General features: G+C 35.0%; 1 protein-coding gene across 7 annotated transcripts in view; it reads left to right on the top strand.

Moving 5' to 3' along the window:
* Nucleotides 1–23,673, top strand: part of RBBP8 (RB binding protein 8, endonuclease) — a 75,328-nt gene that overhangs the window by 21,582 nt on the left and 30,073 nt on the right. For 6 of the 7 annotated variants that reach the window (XM_059706474.1, XM_059706471.1, XM_059706475.1 and 3 more), the window contains 5 exons: nt 5,329–5,424; nt 10,378–10,490; nt 13,824–13,890; nt 20,096–20,271; nt 22,293–22,397. In XM_059706474.1, coding sequence (XP_059562457.1) covers nt 5,329–5,424; nt 10,378–10,490; nt 13,824–13,890; nt 20,096–20,271; nt 22,293–22,397 — 557 coding nt within the window. The remainder of the gene's footprint in view (nt 1–5,328; nt 5,425–10,377; nt 10,491–13,823; nt 13,891–20,095; nt 20,272–22,292; nt 22,398–23,673) is intronic. The other variant, XM_059706476.1, reaches the window with a different exon arrangement.

The following is a 23,673-nucleotide window of genomic DNA, read 5'->3' as shown; positions in this document are numbered from 1 at the left end:
CCTAAACAGTATCTGGCAAGGGGAATTAAATTCACATGATTCACTTAGAAATAAAGATTCTGATCATACTTTATATGTATTCTAGGATTGAGCAAATAAGTAAATACATTATTGACAGGTTGCTCACTATCAGGAGAAAGGAGCTACAAATAAGAAAAAAGAGAATGCCAGAATGAACTCTATGCTGCTAGATAGAATTGTAGTTATTAGTATAAATTCGTGGGTTTTGATATATAGATGAAAATACAGATATGTGTTAATGTGTGTGAGGACATACATGTATTTTCTAGGCCTGATCCACTAAGAGGGCCTAAAAACAGTGATCCCCAGCAGTAATGAGCACACCCAAGGCCCAGATCTTGATTTCTAAAGAGGATTCTACAGTAAAAGAAATCAAGGGGGTTTTTTGGAGAATTTGGCTGATATCAGGTCTTCGGGGCATGCAAAGTACAATATGAGCTGGAACTTCTTGTGGTGCCAGAAAATAAGGAAATGTTCAAAAAGTAATGGAGGCATGTTGAAAAAATACAGAAGAGAACTTAAAAAAAAAATCTTCTAATAGCAAAATCAAGAACAGCCTGAACAATGAAATATGATGATAATGAATTATTCTACCCATGGGATAAATGGACAGTTGTTTTTTAGAATTTCAATTACTAATTGTAGAAAGAATATTTAAAAATCATCATTTGGCAAAAATGACAACAGTAATTGTTGAAGGCAAGAATCACTAATAAAAGTATAATGAAAAATTATAATTGTAAATTTTGCAAATTACTCAAAGTTTATCTCCCACATGATACTTAATATTTGCAAAGGGGAAATTGTAATATTACAGTGGAGGAACCAGGCAGACTTCATCTTAATGAAATGGTCAAAGTGAACATCATTAGTAATCAGATATGTCAACCTCATATCATGCAATGCACCAAAAAGAACACATTACTTCTCTTGTGTTCTTATCAAAAATACACAGTCCAGATTTTATCATGGGAAACGAGACAAACCCAAGTTGAAGTACAATCAACAAAATAACTGGCCAGTACTTTTCAAAAGCGTCAAGGCTATGAAAGACGAAAAAGATGGAGAGACTGTCCCAGATTGGAGGAGACATGACATTAAATACAATGTAGGATCCTGAATTGGATCCTGGACCTGAAGAATATTAGAGGGACAATTGGCAGAATTTTAATAAGGCCTACAGATTAGTTAATAATACTGCATCAATGTTAATTTCATGATTTTGATAATTATGGTTATGCAAGATACTAACATTTTGAGAAGCTGGATGATAGGTATGGAGGTGCTCTTTGTTCTGTTTCTAACTTATTTTTAAGTCTGAAATTATTTTAAGATAAAACATTAAAACAAAATTTTCAAGATTTATATCTTGAGTCCTGAGAGAAGATCAACTTTTCTGTAAGCAGCTGCTGAATATTGAAGAAAATCTTTATTCTTTAAGCAAATAATAAAGAGAAATGACTGTTGAATAGGCAACCAAAAATGTAACTACAGTTAGATTAGTCCTTTTTCTGTGGCTGAGAGAATAGTAGCCAATGCACCTATTTCCTTTTGCGCAAATTTTGTTTTGTTTCTGTGGGCAGTAGGGATTTCAAAATCTTTTCATCTTTTAATACACTTTAATTAATATTGATGATATTAAAACTGTATGAATGCTCCCTATAATAAAATGTATCCCAAAAATAACTAATGAAATTTCATCAGTTGCATGAGGAAAATATATAATTTTCTTGGTTAATAAGTAAAATTTATTTTTTCTATCTACTTGAAAAGAAAAGGGCAATATCTTCGTTTCACTTAAAAATAAATAGGATTTTCTTCAGTGATAAAAACCATTTCATTTTGAGTGGTTTGACATTAAGAATTATGAAATACACTTATTGTATTATTTTCATCTTCATTTTGTTTATAGCCCAGCTAGTGATGGTTGCTACTACAACCATTGTTAATCAGAAGATGAATACTATCAATGACTTGCCCTAACCAGTTTGGCTCAGTGGATAGAGTGTCGGCCTGTGGACTCAAGGGTTCCAGGTTCGATTCCAGTCAAGGGCATGTACCTTGGTTGCAGGCACATCCCCAGTAGGGAGTGCACAGGAGGCAGCTGATCGATGCTTCTCTCTCATGATGTTTCTAACTCTCTATCCCTTTCCCTTCCTCTCTGTAAAAAAAATCAATAAAATATATTAAAAAAAAAAAAAACTAGAGGCCTGGTGGGTTGGGGGGGGGGGTTGAGGGGGCGGGGTTCCCCTTCAGCCCGTCCTGCACCCTCTCCAATCCAGGACCCCTCAGGGGATGTCCAACTGCCCCTGTGGGATCGGGCCTAAATCAGCAGTTGGACTGCTCACCTGCCTGTCGGCCTGATCGCCTCTAACCACCTCTGCTTGCCAGCCTGATGCCCCTAACTGCTCCCCTGCCTGCCTGATTATCCCTAACTGCCTCTGCCTGCCGGCCTGATCACCCCTAACTGCTCTCCCCTGCTGACCTGATCTGCTTAACCACCTCTGCTTCAGCTCCTGCCAACATGGCTTTATCCAGAAGGATGTCTGGAAGATGTCTGGTCTAATTAGCATATTATCCTTCTATTAGTATAGATTTTATTATTAAAAACAGCCAAATTAAAGAGTTTCAGCCAGCTATTACTATCTGTTATTTTCAATTTCAGATATCTACGTATGTCGTCAGAAGTACATTGGTTTTACTGTAGGAGGCCTCTTAGATGTATTGGTTTTTCATTCAATGTCAATTATTCAACCAGTATTTAAGAAGTGCTCCTGTATATTGGATATATGACATTATGACTTTGACCTGTTTTACTTTGAATTGTTTACTCATCTGTTTTGCTGTCAGTAACATTACAGTCTGCATTTTAGCCATTTTAACACAATCATCTGGACATCTACATTTTGTAGAAGACTGATTTGTCATGCTTATTTGATGTTTTAGACCCTTGAGGAGGCTGGGGGAAGGTGTTTGAGCTCAGTATTATCCTATATTTTCAACTTTAAGACCACACAGAAAATTCCAACTAAATTGCTAATGTTTTATTAGAATTACAATATATGTATACTTGCCCTGGCCAGGTGGCTCAGTTGGTTGGAGTGTTGTCCCATACACCAAAAGTTTGGGAGGCAACCGATCCCAGTCACGGCAAGTTTGGGAGGCAACCGATCAATGTTTTTCTCTCACATTGATGTTTCTCTCTCTGTGTCTGTCTTTCTCCCTCCTTCTCTCTCTAAAATCAATAAACATACCCTGGGATGAGGATTTTTTTAAAAAACACATGAAAATATATGCATACTTTATATAATGTGATTTTTTAAAAAATATAATGATGGAAGGGTAAAATATTACACAACCTTGCAAAGTAACCAGGTAATCTACTAGAAGAAAAATTTAGCTGTCTTTGTCTTTCCTGACTATAAAATTATAATGATAGACCTGGCCGGTGTGGCTCAGTTGATTGAAGCATCATCCATACACCAGAAGGTGGCTGGTTCAATTCCTGGTCAGGGCACATACCCAGGTTTTGGGTTGGATCCCCAGTTGGGGCTTGAATGGAAGGAGGCAACTGAACAATGTTTTTCTCACACCGATGTTTCTATCTCCTCTCTCCCCTCTTTCCTCTCTGTAAAATCAATTTTAAAAATAAAATCATAATAACTTAAATAGAACTATGTACCAACACTGTTCTGCATATAATATATGCATTAGTACTTAGCCCTTGCAAATGCCCTATGAGATAAATACTATAGATCCACATTTTTCGAGGCACAGAGAATGTAGGTTACTTGCACCAGGTCACATAGCTGGTAAATGACAGAGCTAAGATTTAAACTTAGGTTCCACTCAACAGTAAGCCCTGGCTTAAAAATAATACCAGATAGAAATTTAAGCAACACAGAAATTAATAAAATAGAAATTATAAATCCCCCATAACAGTGAGAGAGAAATGAGTAGAGATATCTATTAATTTCATTAACAAATGTAGACAAATTAATAAAAATAGGTAAGTGTACATGTTTTTTTGTATTTTGACAATATGGAGTCAATGGTGGCATCACAATCCACTCCTTCATCTGTATTCCATCATTGTATAAAGAATGCCTGGTACTTAGGCATAATACTTCTGTAGTATAAAAAATACTGCAGAGCTAATTCTGTTATAATTTGAACTCTGATTAACAAGAAATTCAAACCTCACCTTTTAAGTTACAGTTAAACCTTGGTTCTCAAATATCTCCCATCTCAAACAATTCCATTCTCCTTTTTTTATCCTCACCCGAGGATATTTTTCCATTGATTTTTTTTTTTTTTTTTTTTTTTTTTAGAGAGAGTGGAAGAGAGAGGGAAAGACAGAAACATCAGTGTGAAAGAAACACATTATTGGTTGCCTTCTACATGAACCGGACCAGGGCCAGGGCTAGGGAGGAGCCTGCAACCAAGGTACATGATGCCCTTGACCGGAATGGAACCTGGGACCCTTCAGTCCACAGGCTGACTGCTCTATCCACTGAGCGAAACCTGCTAGGGCCAATTTCATTCTTGACCAAGTTGTTCACGGAAAAAATGTCTGGGTTGTGAACAAGCTTCAGTTCTCGACCAGATAACCTTTCCATGCTGGTACATTAGTGTGACAAAAAGCATTTCTTAGGCCACAAAGGAGAAAAGGAGAAAATTCGAGCCCATTTACATCTTTTTGCTTTTGTTGCTGGTGAAATTTGAAAACAAAGAGACCACTAAGTGCTAATGTTGCTCAGGGTGTGAAAGAAACAATGATCACAGGTAAATGAAGTAGAAAAACTGTTGTTAATTTGGATAAAAGCAAAGCGATTAGCTCGGGATAGCATTTCCAAGGCAGTGATGTGTGGAAAAGTGAAGATGTCTAAGGTATCGCATACTGATTTCCTGAGACTCCCATGGAAGGGGTACTGAAAGTGATTCCTTTAAGTTTAGTAGGGAGTGGTTTGATAAAATTAAGAAAAAGTATTTGTTTATAGGTTAAACAGAACTTTAGACATGTACTGTATATAAGAAAGGTTAAAACGGAATCATTTGGGGGTCTGGAACGAATTCAATTTACGTCATTTCTAATGGAAAAAATGATTCGGTTTTTGAACAAATCGCTTTTCCAACAGCCTTCTGGAATAAATTAAGTTTGAGAACCGAGGTTCCACTGTATTTGTTTCAGTACAGCAAATTCATGATATATGCAAGTGGTGAGATCATACTTTGGAGTTCTTATGACAGAATAATCCTGTTAGGATATTTTTCCTTAAAAACAACAACTTATTTCTTAACTTTTAGAGATGCACAAAGACTTGAAGAATTCTTCACCAAAAATCAGCAGCTGAGAGAGCAACAGAAAGTTCTTCATGAAACCATTAAAGTTTTAGAAGATCGGTGAGTCTTGGGTGAAATTTGAAAACATAAAGAGACCACTAAGCGCTAAGCGCTAATGTTGCTCAGGGTGTGAAAGAAACAATGATCACAGGTAAATGACGAAATAGAAAAGTTCTTGGGTCTTCTTGAGTAAGAGGTGATTTTTTCCCCTTAATAGAAAGTACATTGTATTCAGCTCTAGGACCGAAAGTGATTTTTTTTTCCAACCTTATGTCAACTTTGGATGAATACTTTGAAATTAAGGATATACTCTTGCAATGCTTGTTGTTTTTACTAATTACAGCAATTCTTTCTAGTATCTTCTGATCTTTTCTTCACTTTATGATTTCGAGTTTGGGCTTCCAGTTCTGTTATTCTTTGAATTTTGTGTTTCTCTTCTTAACTGAATTTTTCTTTTCCAGGTCCATTCGTAGAAAAAATGTCAGTGGATGAATGCCCCTACCCTTCCCACTGAAGTATTTTATAAATTACTCTCTTATTCAGTTAATATATTTAATTGTGAACATTATCTTTTTTGTGGAGTTTCTGGATTGGTAAACATGTGGAGATGTGGGAAGAGTAGTGTACCCAGGGAGGGGGGGGAAATATATATATATATATATATATATATATATATATATCTTTTATTCTGCAATTTTTTAAAAATTTTATTTAGTGATTTGGGAAAGAGAGAGAGAGAGAGAAACATCGAGTTGTTGTCCCACTTACTTATGCATTCATTGGTTGATGTTGTATGCACCCTGACTGGGGATTGAACATGCAACCTTGACTTATCGGGATGATGCTCTAACCAACTTAGCTATCTGGTCAGGGCTATTCTGCAGTTTTTTAAAACTAGATTCTTTTCTATTTTTGATCTGTGGTCACTAATTTCCTGTGGATATCCTGCTTCTCTACTGTTTCTTATCCTCAATGTTCTCTTGCCTTTCATTCCCTTCATCTTTAGGTCCTTAAAGTTAGGTGGGCCTATAATTCATTATGTGGTGGGAGTGGGGGTGGGACAAAAAGTGTAGTTCATTTGTTTATATATATGCTTTTCTCTCCTTCAAATACAAACCTGAAATTTTCTTTTGGGCTTTCTTTAAGGTTTATTCCTTGTTTCATGAAGCCTCATATAATTAAAACAAGAATGTCCTAGATCTGACCATTATTGTTTTATGGAGGAATTGATATGTATTGGGCCCAGGCATCTAGCACTTAACCTTCACATTAACGCTATAAGATGGATGATAGATCCATTTTACATGTGAGGAAACTGAGCTGGGGAAGTGTTCCTACGTTTCATGATGCCTTGTTGGTATGCTGTCTTAATTTTATAAATGTGTAAATGAATTACACTTTAACTGATTATCTCAAAGTATTTGTGCTTGACCTAAAGTCACCAAGACACATACTCTAAAATCGTTTTCACCATTGCCTATTATCTAGTCTGTTTCCTAGAAGTTTTTTTTTTATTTTTATATTGCTACTAATTGAATACTACCTTTAAATGTCTACATATGTAACATTTGATAAAATTCTGCCTTATAAAATTTCATTTTAGTTTTATATCATATGTAAGAATGGTGTCTAGAGCAAGCTTTATAAATACATAAAAATTAATGTTTTTCTGAGACCTTAAAAAAGCAACACATATTTTGTTAAAATTTCTAAATAATTCTGAAACTTGCCTTCTACTCTTCATAAGATGAAGTGATTCTTACACTAATGTTGTAAAAACATTGTGAGATGTTTAGATGAAAGGAGATTACCCAATAAAGGTAAATTGGATAATAAAAAGATCTAATTTTATGTGGCTCGTTTATGTTTTGCTGCTACTATTATTACATTTACAAACTTTCTTTTAAGGAACCAAAGTATTTCACTAAATCTAAGAAACAGTCACTATGCTAGAAAAGTAGAGAGAATGCATTTTCTAAAATAAAATTTAAAAAAATCTGAACAAAGCAGTTAAACCATAGTTGTTCAGTAGATTTTAATGTTTTTAAAAGCATTTTTGGTAGTCATGAGAAACTCATATTTCAACTGTCATTAAAAGGGAAAATTGGTACTCATAATCAGAGGATTTGTGTTTCTGCAACTATTTTTCAAATACTGAACCAAGTATTCTCTTTTGTCTTGCTAACTGTCTTTCTCATAGATTTGAATTTAAACATCATATTCTTCAGGAGACCTCTGACTTCCTAGACTAGGTTAAGTTCTGCTATGTGCTTTATACTTCACTAGAGGCCCAGTGTGCGAATTCGTGCACCAGTGGGGTCCCTCGGCCTGGCCTGTGGGACTGGGCCGAAACCGGCTCTCCTACATCCTCCGAGGGGTCCCGGATTGTGAGAGGGCACAAGGCCAGGCCAAGGGACCCCACCAGTGCAGGATCGGGGCTGGAGAGGGAAGCAGGAGGTTGGCCAGCTGGGGAGGGACCACCAGAGGGCTCCAGGGCGTGTCTGGCCTTTCTCACTCAGTCCTGATCGGCCAGATCCCAGCAGCAAGCTATCCTACCAGTCGGAGCATCTGCCCCCTGGTGGTCAGTGCACATCATAGCAAGCAGTTGGGCAGTCTTAGCATATCATGCTTTGATTGGTTGAATGGACAACTGGCCACTTAGCATATTAAGCTTTTATTATATAGGATAGTACCCTGTATTTCTTCTTTCATGGTATGAATCATACTTTGTTGTAATTACTTATTTTTTTATTGTCTGTTTTTCACTAGCAGACTGTTGTAAACTCTTTAAAATAAGTAACATTATGTTGGCCACCCTTGTATTTATAGTACCTGCAGTACTCATTGTAGGTGTTCAGTGAAACCCTTTTGAATGAAAATAAATTTAAGGAAATTTTGGGAGGTATAGAAAGCAATTGTGCGTACTTCTCAATCTGGTGAGTTTTAATTGCAAAATAAATTATTATTTCTTCATTTCTGTAAACAAGCTGGGATAAAACTCAGAACACATGTTGCTGTCTGTTCTTACAAGTGGAATTACTCTTCTTTCCCTTTTTCCTACCAACTGCATTCTCCTGTGAAATTGAGGCTATTTTTTCTTTCTTTCTTTGACAACTACAGTGGAGGATAGGCAAGAAGAAAGCAATGGAGCCCTGCTGATGTAAATGGGAGCATATTTTCTCACATCCATTTAAACTCAAATAGGACCAGTGAGCAATTAGGAGTTGACTCACAAATATTATTATCAAGAGTGGCAGTTGAGCTGAAACCGGTTTGGCTCAGTGGATAGAGCGTCGGCCTGCAGACTGAAAGGTCCCAGGTTCGATTCCCGTCAAGGGCATGTACCTGGGTTGCAGGTACATCCCCGATAGGAGATGTGCAGGAGGCAGCTGATCGATGTTTTTCTCTCATTGATGTTTCTAACTCTCTCCATCTCTCTCCCTTCCTCTCTGTAAAAAATCAATAAAATATATTTAAAAAAAAAAAAAAAAAGAGTGGCAGTTGATTGGAGAAATCTGGAAGTAATAAACAAGCCAGGGAATATTGCTTTATAACTGTGTCAGTGGCATTTTTAAACTTGGAAACTAGGGGTCCCAAGGGATTGTTTTTCATTATACTTTATAACATTTTAATATCAGGTATGATTTCTTAGACACAATAAGGTGTTTAGTTTTTAATGGCAAACTGGCTAGTAGAATGACATTTAAATAATTCATTAAAAGTGGTTAATGCAGTTTAACTCCTTTAGTGTTTTTTTGGCTTCTAGAAATTGTCATTCCATTAATGCAACCTTTGATCTCTAACCTTTATTTTTTATATCCTTATCAAAACGCTGTTTATGAGTTTTACTTTTATATAAAAAATCTCTAGGTTCTTTTTGTTTTAGTTGTACAGTTTTCATATTGTATTTCCTTTTTTAAAAAATGGTCTATACTACCAGGCTGTGGCTTCCTTAGACACTTAAATACTTAGTATCTTATTCATTTAGGTTATTGATATGAAATTATTATCCAGGAATATGTTTCCTAAATTTCTAATGTGGGGCATGTATCTTTTTTAACTGTATATTTTCTGATTATATAAATAATGAAATGAGTAAAATTTTGAAACATATAGAAAAACGCTAAGAAGAAAATCTCCTATAATACTGATACCTGCAAGATAACTATTACTAACATTTTGGAGTATACCTTTCTCTCCACGTTCCCCTCCCCCCATGTACTGTTTGTATTTTTCTCTGCTCTTTAGCACTCACACATAATTAGTAAAAGCTATTTGTAATCTTTTTTTGTTTACATAATAGTTGCATTGTGAATTTTTACTAACACTGGGTGTTTGTTATTTTAATGCTGAAGGGAGCAAAGTATGAGGTAACTTTTTTAAAAAAAACTTTGAGTTCCTTAATCTTTAGTATTGATTCAACTAAAAATGTTTTTGAGCACTCATTAGTGTTATAATATGTGCTAAGCAAAGCAAATGCAAGCTTGCTTAAGATATAATGCTGCCCCCTGAGTATTGTACTGGCATATTTTGGCTATAATATTAAAATAAGGTTAGGTTCTTCAATAAATAAGTTCCCTTGAATAGAGTTTGAAATTAGCAGATTTTTACAGAATTTCACTCAGAATTGCAATCTGTAGAAAGTTTTGTTGTAGCATGATTTCAGCCTATTTGAGAATTTGTTAAAGGTATGAATATATCATTAAATTAGTTAATTTTCTCTATATTTGCCAAGTCCATTCTTTAGTTCTTCATAAAGAATAAAAATCTTGGGGTTCAAATATTTAAAAAAATCTTTTAGTACTTGAAAAAAAATTTGTTTAATTTCCGCTTTACTGAGGTATAATTGGCTAATAAAATTGTAAAATAAAGTGTACATCTTAGTGAGTTGATAGACATACATTTTGAAAGAATTCCTACCCTTTGGGGATAACACATCCATCACTCACTTATTTACTTATTTTTTTATGAGAACATTTAAGTTCTATTCTAAAACTTGTTTTTGTTTCATAGATTAAGAGCAGGATTATGTGATCGCTGTGCAGTAACTGAAGAACATATGCGAAAAAAACAGCAAGAATTTGAAAATATCCGGCAGCAGAATCTTAAACTTATCACAGAGCTTAGTGAGTTTCCTTTTTCATTTGTTAAGTATTTAAAGCATAATGTACTATTGTTAAAAACCTATTAGTAAATTGGTTGCAACCAAATAAATGGATTGTTTACATATATTTTTCCTTATTTAGGCAAAAGTTCAAATGTCCTTCCTTCACTTTGTATAGATTTAATCTCATGATTATTTTAGTAAGAAATACTTACCAGAAGATAGTGCACATACTGTCCACATTGGCCTTAAAGTCTTACCAGCTGTAATACAAGAAGTAAATTTCCTACAGATATGTCCAAATTTGCTTCTTTGGCTTTACCTTTATTTTGTGTAATTTGACTATCTAGTAAACTTAAATACAAAACAGACAATATAATGTTCTACAAAGGTGTACCCTTTTTTTGTTTTCATGACATACTATTACAAGTATATCATTTTCAATTAGGCTCCTTTACCCATTTAATATAGGGTTTTCTTTCATTCTTAGCCTTTTCCTCCTAACCTTTTTCTATTCTAATACCTCTCTTAACCTTTTCTTTTACCTGTTTTTATTTTTTTAAATATATTTTTATTAATTTCAGAGAGGAAGGGAGAGGGAGAAAGAGAAACATCAATGACGAGAATCATTGATTGGCTGCCTCCTGCACGCCCCCTACTGGGGATCAAACCTGCAACCTGGGCATGTGCCCTTGACCGGAATTGAACCTGGGACCCTTTGGTCTGTAGGCCAATGCTCTATCCACTGAGCCAAACCAGCCAGGGCCCAAAGTTATTGTAAAAATAAACACACTAAGGGCTTTGTGTTTATGAATTTTTGGTGTTTTCTTCCTGTCCTGTCTTTCTTTTTTTGTTACTACTCTTGCCAATTATTGAATTTGGAGTATAATTGATTTTCTTCTATTTAATTTTAATTTCATTATTTTGGTGTTTGTACCTCCTATTCATTGAAGGTAAATATCAGGGTTGTGCCGCTTGCTTTTGAACACACTCTTGAGTGTTACAGCTTTAATTTTATTCTATACTGGGGTTTTCTGTTTTGTTTTGTTTTTAAACATGTTTTTTAATTGATTTTAGAGAGAGAGGAAGGGAGAGAGAGAGAGAAACATCCATCTGCTGTCTCCTGCATGCCCGCTACTGGGGATCGAGCCCACCCCTAGGCATATGCCCTGACTAGAAATCGAACCAGTGACCTTTTGGTGCATGGGATAATGCTCAAGCAACTGAGCCACACTGGCCAGGGCTTTACCATTGTTTTTTTGTTTTTGTTGTTTTCTTATAAACTATTACATAGGTCCTCCTTTTTCCCCCATTAACCTCTTCCAGCCCACTCCCGTTCTCCCCCCACCATTTTTTTAAATTCTTATTTTTATTCTTTTTGATCAACTCATTTAACAATAGCCTAACTTGTCAATGTTTTCTTCTCACTTTGATATATTAACAAATCAATCTTCCCATCATTCATCTGTGAAAAATAACAATTTTTTCAGATAAATTTTAGACTTCTTAGCCTGCTTTTGAAGGTTTTCTACCATTTGTTATACCCAGTCAGTCTTTCTAACTTTGTTCCATTAATTCTCTGCATAGAAGAGTCACCTATCCAGTTCATTTGTCCTCTGTGGTGAATTTTTTTCTGGTCTCAAGGGCCCAAAACAACCTTCTTCTCCTTGAAATTTTCTTTAGTACTTTATCTGTACCTCTCTAATGCCCTTGTGACTTTCAGGTATATAAAATGTGTTTAATTATAGCTTGTCTCTCATTAGACTACACCTTTCTGTAGGCCATCGTCCATATCTTAAGGTTTTTCTAGTTCCTTCACAGGAGGTAGTCTAGCAACCTCACATATAGTAGATAGTCAAAAAATTTTGTTAGCTCAATTTAAGAAAATATTTTTAGGCCTGGTCAGAGTGGCTCAGTGGTTGAGCATCAGCCTATGAATCAGGAGGTCATATGCCTAGGTCCGTGGTCGGCAAACCATGGCTCACGAGCCACATGCGGCTCTTTGGCCCCTTAGGTGTGGCTCTTCCACAAAATACCACGTGCAGTCGCGCACGTACAGGGCAATTGAAACTTCGTGGCTCATGTGCAGAAATTGGTTTTTGGCCTGGGCAAGTCTATTTTGAAGAAGTGGCGTTAGAAGAAGTGGGGGGTGGACATATAGAGAGGATGAACGAAAGGAGATAGACGAAACAAGTATACAAGACGAGTGTGGATGGGAGAGTTGGAAGGGGTCGACCTCAGTGAACGTACCTCAATCAGATTGAGGACGGTTTTAGCAAAGGCCAGCTTAGGAGTACCCTAATGAAGTTAATAACAACGTACCTACCTATATAGTTTAAGTTGAAAAACTTTGGCTCTCAAAAGAAATTTCAGTCGTTATACTGTTGATATTTGGCTCTGTTGACTAATGAGTTTGCGGACCACTGGCCTAGGTTGTGGGCTTGATCCCCCAGCAGGGGGCATGCAGGAGGCAGCCAATCAATGATTCTCTCTCATCATTGATGTTTCTATCTCTCTCTCCCTCTCCCTTTCTCTCTGAAATCAATAAAAATATATTTTAAAAAAGAAAAGAAAATATGTTTAAATTAGTAAAGCACTAAATTATTAACAAATTTTTAGAATATGATTAATTTTCTTTGGTACAGGTTAATTGGATTTACTGTTATTGATTATATATTTATATATATTTAGCTCCTAGTAAAACACATCTTTAACCAGGAACATCATAGTAAGGATTGGTAAGAGATTTGTAATGGCTACAGTAGAAATGATAGCCCATAATTGAGTTTTTGCTTTATAAATTAAATATGGGTGGATAGGAAATTTTGGTTGAGGTGGATTCAAACAGACTTCAATCGATATGTTTAGATTATTGATATAATTACTCATAAAACATAGAGTATCACTAAAGGAGAAAATATGATTGAGTGTGTTTATGTTATAAAAATTACACTGATATCCAGTGTTATATTACTTTTATGATCAGATTTATTTCAAGATAAATGACTCTCACTAAAATGGTATTTGAAATTAGTAGAACTGAGTAACCAGATGGAATGCTTTCTTGTCCTCAATATGAATAATTAGACCCTACTCCCCAGTACATGAGGTACTCTTTCTTTATTTGCTCACAAGCATTACATAAAATTATTAATCATTTACATGGAACTGGCAGAATATGAGATGTAATCACTACCTAGTAACAAATTAGCTTTGCACGGTAACATTAATCCTAACATTTTGACTTAGAATTAAAAATCCTAATGTCTCTATAATTGTTGAAATTATTGAAAAAGCCTAACATACATGTTAAAAGAGTTATAATATGTGCCATTTTTTTCACATTATATTTAAGTGAATGAAAAGAATACTCTACAAGAAGAAAATAAAAAGCTTTCTGAACAACTGCAGCAGAAAATTGAGTAAGTATATTTTCTAAATTGCAGTAGAAAATTTAATAATTGAATATTTTCCCCCAATTTTTCTTTCATTTTATATAGCTATACAAACTGTAAAAATATATTAAGAGTTTCAGATTTCATTTTTAAAAATTATGAAGTGTTCTGTAATAAAAAATGTAAAGAAAATCACTATATTTTTGTTCATGTTTTGGGAATACATATGAAAGTGTATATATCTCTTAGCGCAAGAAAGTATTTGAACATTTTAATTTAAAATGTTTTAATTTTAATACTTATTATAAATAATACATTATTAAAATACTTACATTTCAAATAAATATTTTAGTTTTGTTATCTTTCTTCCAGCCCTGTCCTGGCAGCTTCCTAAGAGCAAACTGAATAAGTATTTCCTCTTACACACTTCTCAGGCCACAAAAACTCTCTCTCTCTGATCTCTCCCTCCCCCACCATTTCTCTTAAAGAATAAAAATAACTTTTATCCTGTGTACCAGTTACTCTTCTTTGTGTTTTATGTTTATTATTTCTATTGTTCATTATGATTCTTCAAGGTAGTTTTATTATCTGTACGTTATGGATGAAGGAACCAAAGCTTACAAAAATCAAGTAACTTGCCTTGGTCTCACAGTTAGTAGGTTTTAACACCATTACTCAGACCCATATCTTCTGACTTAAAGGCCTCTGTTCTTTTCTTTATGTGACAGTGTCTCCAAAAAATAGCCTAATGGTCGACCAGTGCAAAGCAGAGATATGGCTGCCTCTTATTTTCCACTTACGTAAAATTTATATAATATTTTAAGAGTTAGGATTCAGGATAGTCTCAATGGTTTTATAGGGCTCTGAAAGATTCTATTATATTTGAGTAGACATCTATAACAATTTTGGTATAAACTATGCTGATGTAATATTCTTTTGGTTTAGAAGAGTTATTTTCTTACGTATAAACACATCTCAAAGGTGAAATTAACATCCTTATCAGAATACTTTAGGTAGTGGATATCCAGTAGGATTTTGATATTCCTCCCATGTGATCAGTCACTATACATTGGTAGCCAAAGGGGATTTTGAGGAGGGATAACAGTCAGATGAGAACAGAAGTGAGGGGATCAGACTGAGGCTATCAAACATGTATATGAAAAGGTCAACACTTACTAATTTTCCTCATGCTGTTAGAACACAGATTCATAATCTTTAACATACAATTCTAAAACCCAAAAGGTGTTTGTTTTTTTTAAATGTTATCCACAACTTACCTCAACTGACAGGATGCTATTTATAGTTCTTATCTATCCCACCATTTCATGTGAGTATTCGATGGTTTGCTATGAAAATATCCATGTGCTTGGCTACAGGATGATACCTCAGGCTCCCCTGTGTTATATAATCATCTCTATATGATCTATATTACCTTTCATGTAAAAAAAAAAATCTGAACTCTGAATCACATCTGCTTCCAAAGATTTCAGATAAGTGATGGTTGACCTATATTAATTTATGTTATGGGAAGTTATTTAGCACAAGTAACTTATGATGTTTTAAACACATCAACCTTGATACCTATGAATACTGAAGATAAATAAGATAATATTTATATGTTATAAAGAGGTTAATAGAAATTAGGTGATTACCTCAACAACCAAGCTATATAAAAACCAAATGGTGCCGAGACCGGTTTGGCTCAGTGGATAGAGCGTCGACCTGCGGACTGAAAGGTCCCAGGTTCGATTCCGGTCAAGGGCATGTATCTGGGTTGCGGGCACATCCCCAGTAGGAGATGTGCAGGAGGCAGCTGGTCGATGTTTCTCTTTCATCGATGTTTCTAACTATCTCTCTCCCTTCCTCTCTGTAAAAAATCAATAAAATATATTTTTAAAAAAACAAAAAAAAAAAACCAAATGGTATATTGAAACCAAATAATGTCATTCACTTGATAGAAATACCAGTATTAGTTCTGATTAGAATTAGTTTATTTTTAGTGTTCTCAAATTCAAATATTTTTCCTGTTGAGGTTCATTGATATTTTAGAAAAGATGTAAAAGCTGCAATTTAAATTATAGTAAAGATGAATCAGATAGATAAGCTCAGGGCAAGTATGTTTATTTAGGATATGCCTTAGTCAGAATAATGTAGGAGGTAATCTATTGTCTTTTAATTCTCTTCTGAAATTTAAGATAGTTATTTTCACAAAGCAACTTCTTTGTAGCTTGCTCTCCTTGAACAAATTTTCTTTTCCTTGCAGTTTAAAAAAATAACAAGTATTGTCTCATAAAGGCAACATGTTTTCCTCAGATTACCTAACTGTAACATTATGCTATTAGCAGCGCCTGAAGTTCCCCTGAACTTTAGAAAAATTATTTGACCTATACTTTTGCTTATGAAATGTAGTAATTCTAACTTACCTAAACTGGTTTTGATGTTACAGATACCTTATATGGTAGGACAGTTATTTAATGACATTATAGTGAGAAATTACTCAGTAACAATTTGTCATTATAAAGTTTAAATATATATATTTCAACTCTACCAGTCACAGAAAGCAGATAATTAACTAAGCTAGGTATTGGGGTCACCAGCGGTTGCCAACCTTTTGGACCTCACAGACCACCAGTGGTCTGCGGACCACCAGTTGACAACCGCTGAGGGTCATGACTCTTTGTTTCGGGAAATGGATGTACTGGTTCAGTGAAAGTCAAAGGAGTCAATATTTAAATGTATACACTTAAAGACTATAGGATTCATGTCATTCACTGTTCTCTTCTATGTGGACAGAGTTAAAAATAAAGTTTTTGTTTCATTTTGTTTTTTAAGATGAGCTACACTGCCCTCTTCTAAATTGAATTCCTTGTATGACTTCTTTAACAGAATTGTTTGAATACCTTTAGTACAAGTTCAGTCTCCCAAGCCTATTTAATTTCAGTGAGATGAAATTATTAGAAAGTTCTTTCTAAGTTTGTATAGAAATCACTCTACTTATATGTAAGTTCTATTTGTCGATACTGATTTTTGCCTTCTGGGACCATCTGGAACAAGTTATTCCCTCTTCTACCTAGACCTTTGTATACATGAAGACAACTATCATGGCCTTCCTGAATCCTTTTCTTTTTTAATATATTTTTATTGATTTCAGAGAGGAAGGGAGATGGGGAGAGAGAGAGAAACATCAATGATGAGAGAGACTCATTGATCCGCTGCCTCCTGCATGCCCCCTACTGGGGGTCTGTGGAGAGCAGCTACAGCGTTTGGACAGGTTCAAGCTTTGGACTAATGAGAGGGCACATGGAAGTTTTTTCGTTTTTCCTTTTTTTTTTTTTAATGACAAAGGAAGGACAAAGGAGAATGAAGGCAACACTTGTTTATTTGGACACCTCTAGTTAGAGCTAATTTTCAATTGTTTTTTTCTTTCTTTTGTGATCCCAGCTAATTCTAGATTGGCTCTGCCAGGAAGTCACTTTCTTCTCATGACTCACTCATGTTTCAGGTTGAATTTTTATGACTAATAGGCAGGTAGGCTGTGATGTGATTAGTTAAAGTGAGGTCAGATAGATTTCACACTCCATTAATTTATAAGCCTTTCTCATATGACCAGCTTACTCTGTTTTTCCAGAATAAGACAGTTGAATTTGTAGGGAGAGATTAAAAATAAGATAGTAGTTCTAAATAGTTCTAAAATCTTTAATAAAAAATATAGGATATAGACCACAGTAATATTGATATGATCCAGGAAATTAAGATATAAATAAATGTTAGAAAATATTAATCTTTATCTTCTAATGTTTTTTTTTTTAATCTCTGTTGGTCATAGTTTATAAATTGTTCATATTATTGTATGTTTAGAGATTGTATTACAAATTGTAATAGCATAGACTGTAGTAGCATAGACTGGTTTTGTCATGTAAAGACTCAATGCCTGCTAGACTGGGAGGAATTGAGTTGCAGATAAAGTCAGTAATGATTTGACATGGGAAATTCAATTGAGTTAAAGTTAATTAACTTTACTCAATAACTACAATTTAATCCAAACCCAGTCTTTAGGTGCCATATGCCTACATCAGCACAAATTTATTTTTCTAGTGGGATCTGGGAATCTCTCATTCTCATTTATTTACTCACTAAATATTTATTGAGTACCTACTATGTGCCTGTTCTTGTGGACACATGATGTATTGGTGAATCAAAGATCCTTATCTTTTGTTTACATTCTAGCAGGTGAGCAATAGGTAAGTCCATTATATACTATGTTAGAAAGCAGTAAATACTATGGATAAGGTAAAAGAGCAGGATAACAAAAAATGAGTACAAAGGCATAGGAAGAAGAATTGCAATTTCAAATAGTGTGTTCAAGGTAGGCCTTAATGGGAAAGTAAAATTCCAGCAAAGACTTGAAGAAGAGGAGGTAATTAGCCATGTGATGTATGTGCATTCCAAGCAAATGAACCAGCTACAGCAAAGAACCTAAGGTAGGAGTATGCCTGGAGTGTTTGAGGAACCTCAAGGAAGCAGGGGTGGCTCGGCTAGAGCATGATAATGAAAGCAGGTCAGGTGATATAGGCAAGGGGAACAGTCAGATCATTAGGACCTTATAAATCATTAAGAGGACTTTGGTTTGTATTTTACGTGAAAGGGAAGATGTGGCAAGTTTTAATCAGGGGCATGACATAATGAGTTTTAATAGGTCTGTTCTGACTGATGTTTTGAGACTAGACTATAAGGGCACCTGAATAAAAGCAGTGCCAGATACTCAAAGGTAGAGTCCTACTTGTAGTCTGTCGTTTGTCTCTTGGTCTACACTAAGGATAACACATTGAATGGTTATCAATATTGTCTTGGGAGTCTGGCTTGGGATTTAGATCCTGGTTCTGTTATTTACTATTTTAGTAAGTGACTTAACTTCTGTAACTTCCATTTTCTCATTTGTAAAATGAGACTGTTAGTAATAAGTTCATACTTTGAACAGGGTCTGGCAGTGTAAACCTACAAGAATGTTGGTAATTAATATTATTTATCACCGTATTTTTGTCAGTTGCCAAGTCATGCTGATTCTACTACTACAATGTTTAGCACTGATCCCTTCCTTTCCATAGCTGTTTTCAACATCCTAGTTCAATGGTCGGCAAACTGCAGCTCGCGAGCCACATGCGGCTCTTTGGACCCTTGAGTGTGGCTCTTCCACAAAACACCACGTGCAGGCGCACATGTACAGTGCGATTGAAACTTCATGGCCCATGCGCAGAAGTCAATATTTTGTGGAAGAGCCACACTCGGGGGCCAAAGAGCCACATGTGGCTCGCGAGCCGCAGTTTGCTGACCACTGTTAAGACTTAAAACTTTAAGTAAAGTTTATTAAGTTAATTTTAGGGAACGTTGTGGAGTGAAAGAAGATATAGTGTCGAGGATTGATAAAGGTATGTTGAGATGGTTTGGACATATAGAGAGGATGAATGAAAGGAGATAGACGAAGCAAGTGTACAAGATGAGTGTGGATGGAAGGGGTTGACCTCAGCGAACATACCTCAATCAGATTGAGGACGTTTTTAGCAAAGGCCAGTTTAGGAGTACTCTAAGTTAATAACAATGTACCTACCTATATAGTTTAAGTTGAAAAAATTTGGCTCTCAAAAGAAATTTCAGTCGTGGTACTGTTGATATTTGGCTCTGTTGACTAATGAGTTTGCTGACCACTGGCCTAGTTCAAACCCACAGATGATCTTGGCTGGACTATTGTAGCCCCTACCTAATTGATTTCCTTGCCTCTTTTCTTTCTGTCCCAGTCTTGCACAATGCTACTGGATTGTCGCATTACTTCCATACTCTAAAACCTTAATTCCTTTCCTCTTGCTTTCTAAACTATGTGCACACTTCATTAAGGCCCTCCTTCACATAGTTCCAGTGTGCCCTTCTCCAACACCAGTATACAATACTGCTGCCTTTACTCAAACTATGTGCATCCTCTGCTGATTTTCTCAGCCATTTGAAATTCTTTTAATTTCACTTCAAGTGGCAGCAACTACACTTTGTACATTTCTTCTCACAATAATATTCTCCACTCTAATCATTTGAATCCTTATATTTAGATTTTGAACTTTAGATGCAAGGAATTATATGTCTTAAGTTTCACCTATGTCTTTCTGTAGCTCTATACCATCTGGTAGATGTTTTAGTAAATATTCATTGAATTAATTTTCTTTCAATTGTCATTATTTTCCTCTAGGAATGATCAACAGCATCAAGCAGCTGAGCTTGAATCTGAGGAAAATGTTATTCCAGATTCACCGATAACAGCCTTTTCATTTTCTGGCATTAATCGGCTACGAAGAAGGGAGAACCTCCATGTCAGATACATAGAACAAACACATACTAAACCGGAGCTCTCTGTGTGTACAAATGGTAAGGATTTAGAGTTACACTTCAGTTATTTGGTTTTGTAAAAATAGTATCCATCTATTGTTTTTGTGTTATTCAATTTCATGGAAGGTAAATAGTCATTGTTCAGGTAAACTTGTTATACCTGTAAATTTAACTTCCAATAATGAAGTGACTGGAAAGACATTTTCTACCTGTATTATATATAGACATGTATTGTTCTTCTGAATATGTAAACACCCTGCATTTCATAAACATTGTTTATAGTTTCTTGTTTTCTTTTTATTTAAAAAACATTCTTATTGTATATATCTGAGTGGAATAACAGGAAAAAGAAAAGGAACTTAACACTAATTTTTACCTACTGTGTGCTGAGTGGTTTGAATACAGTATTACTATATTTGAATTCTCATGTAGCTATTAGCACCTATATTTTATAGATGATGAAAAAATGCTCTTTAGAAGGGTTAAATAACTCACTCAGGGTCACCTCTCAAGTAAGTAGATGGGTCAGAATTCAAATACATATCTTCCTAACTTAAACTTTTGTATTTTCCAGATCTTGCCCACAGCTATTCCACATTGAGAATCCTGTCTTTAACTGGCTATTCTTACTTGTTATAATCTGTAGCAATTGGTGGTAATAAAGAAATAGCATTATAACATATCACTTTGTGGTTTACCATGTCTGTTAGATGCTTTGGGAATACCCTTTCATGTAGTCCTGAAATGTATTATGTGACATGATACAAAGATTATATCTTTCAATATTGATCTAAAGTATATGGTAAACTTTAATTTTTAACCTAAACTATTTGTAACATATTTTATAATTCAAATAAATTTTTAAGAGCTATGCCTTTGAAAAAATAAGTAAATCTTATTCTTTGACATTGGAAAATTGGCATAATTTTCATCATTTTACATGACCTTACATCACCATCTAGTGGAAAATAAGAGAACTGTTAAAAATCTTACACATAATTAAGAGCTAAAATAAAACGTAAGATCATAGATGTAGAATGAACATGCATTGGCCTTTTAGTCTGTTATCAGATAGGCGTTACTACAGATAACCATCTGCTTAATTTAGGTCATGTTTAAATCCATGTATAAGAATATTCAGAAAAACATTCACAGTAATTTTCTTTATTAGGAAAGTCTTCTTTTGTATCACAAAAGCTCCTGGCTTGTTTCTTCACTATATAAGAATAACATACAACTATTTAAAAACTTGATTTGTCTGTTTTAATGTCGTACTAACCATTTTTACTTAGAATCTGAAATTTGGGATTCAAATGCAAGATAACTTTTGAGCCATGCAAATTATATTGAAATTGACTTAATGACTACTTAGTCCTTTCCTCTTTCTAACCATCTTTGCTTATTTATTTTAAAGTTTATACTGCTTTTCAAAATTATTTATTTGAGAGAGCAAAAGAGAGAAACATCCATTTATTGATCCATTCATTGGTTGATTCTTGTATGTGCCCAGAACAGGAACGAACCTGGGATGACACTAACCAACTGAGCTACCCAGCCAGAGCAGTTTATATGCTTTTCAGTATTATTTTCAGGTTATAATTAATAAAAGTCTATTTCCCTTTACTTACTCTTTGATTGTTTGTTTGTTTTTCTTTGAATTATTTCTGACAAAGCATGTTTCAGGATTTCCTTCCAGAAAATAAAAACTAAAACAAAGATTGTGGAGATCTGGGATGCAGTATTTATTTTAAACTGACCTACTGATTTACAACAAATACATAAGGAAACTATACGTTAAAATATTAGTTTTAGGAGACTTGGATCAAAAGAAGCACATCTGCTCTAGTTCGCTCTCCCACTGTCCTTTAACTACTGATCTAACTTCCAGCTTTGTTTCTAGTGAAATTGTGGCATGAACTCTTTATTAGAATATGAAAGTTGTATTAATAAAATAGTACTTCTAATACCGGTAAAGATAGGTTTGTATTGGTTTATAGAATAGCATTTTGATATTTTCCATCGTGATGGTTTATACATAATCTTTCCTTTTTTCCCTTTAGAATTGAGAAAAGTTCCAAAATCTTCAACTCATCTACAACATAAGCCTAATGAAAATGAAATTCTAGTGGCTGACACTTGTGATCAAAGTCAGTCTCCAGTGGCTAGTAAGCAAAATATTGAAATTACTTCATTAGTTTAAAATTTGTGGTTGTTGGTGGGCAAGAGTGGCCAACAGTCTGAATTAGACAATATTTTAACATTTTTTATTAATTTTGTTTGTATTACTAGGTCTTTAGCAGTCTTTTTCATATTAGAAAGTAATGTTATTCTGTTATTAAATCATATTAGTAGCTCTATGCATTTTAATACAAAGTGCTAATATATTTTAAGTAAACAATGCTTTACTCTGGTTTACTCATTGATTCAAGAAATATTTTAGTGTTTACTATATACCAGGCGCTGAACAAAACAAAGCCCTTAACCTCACTGAGCTTACAATCTAGTTGGGGAGAGGAAGAAAATAAACAAATATAGGGTGTCTCAAAAAATGTACACACACTGAATAATTATAAAGGCAGTGTTTATTAAAATACATTTCATTTTCAAAATTGAGCTATCAGCTGTTAAAGTATGCATACATTTTTAGGGGACACTGTATGTGTTAGGCTTTCTAATACCTCTTTTTAGCAGGTTAAGAAGAGATATGGGAAAGCTTCACTTTAAATGTGACATATGAACAGAGACTAAGGAAAGCAAGTGAGTCATGTGGGTGTCTGGGGGAAGGGTATTCCAGGTAGAGAAGTTGGCGAGCACCAAGACTGAAGTGAGGGTGTGTTTGGGTTGGTTTGAAGAACCTTAAGGAGACCTGTGTGACTGGGGCAGACTGAGCAAAGGGGAGATTGGTTTGGGCAACTCTATTAACTGAGAGGGAAGAAGCAGCAGGTTTGCAGAATAGGGTGGGGGTGGTTAGAAATAAGGAGCTTGGTTTTGAGAGTATTGTGTTTGAGATACCTGATAGACATTCAGATGAAGATTTTAGATGGGTAGGTGGATATGGGCTTAGAGAAGTCTAGGACAGAGGATTGGAAGTTAGCATGTAGGTGGTATCGAAGCCATGAGAGAGGGCGAGATTACCAACCAAGTGAATGTAGATAGAGAAGTCCAAGTACTTAGCCCTGAGGCACTACATAGTGTAAAATAGTGATTCTCAAGTTTGTTTTCTTTTTTTTTAACATGTTTTTATTGATTTCAGAAAAGAAGGGAGAAAGATAGAAACAGCAACAATGAGAGAGAATCACTGACCCGCTGCCTTCTTCATGCCCCACACTAGGGATGGAGCCGACAACCCGGGCATGCGCCCTTGACTGGAATCAAACCTGGGACCCTTTAGTCCACAGGCTGACACCCTATCCACTGAGCCAAACCGGCTAGGGCTGAAGT

The sequence above is a fragment of the Myotis daubentonii genome, chromosome 8 (assembly GCF_963259705.1).
Source record: "Myotis daubentonii chromosome 8, mMyoDau2.1, whole genome shotgun sequence".
Lineage (NCBI taxonomy): Eukaryota > Metazoa > Chordata > Mammalia > Chiroptera > Vespertilionidae > Myotis > Myotis daubentonii.
The sequence above is the reverse complement of the archived record's forward strand: the minus strand, read 5'-3'. Positions and strand labels throughout refer to the sequence as shown.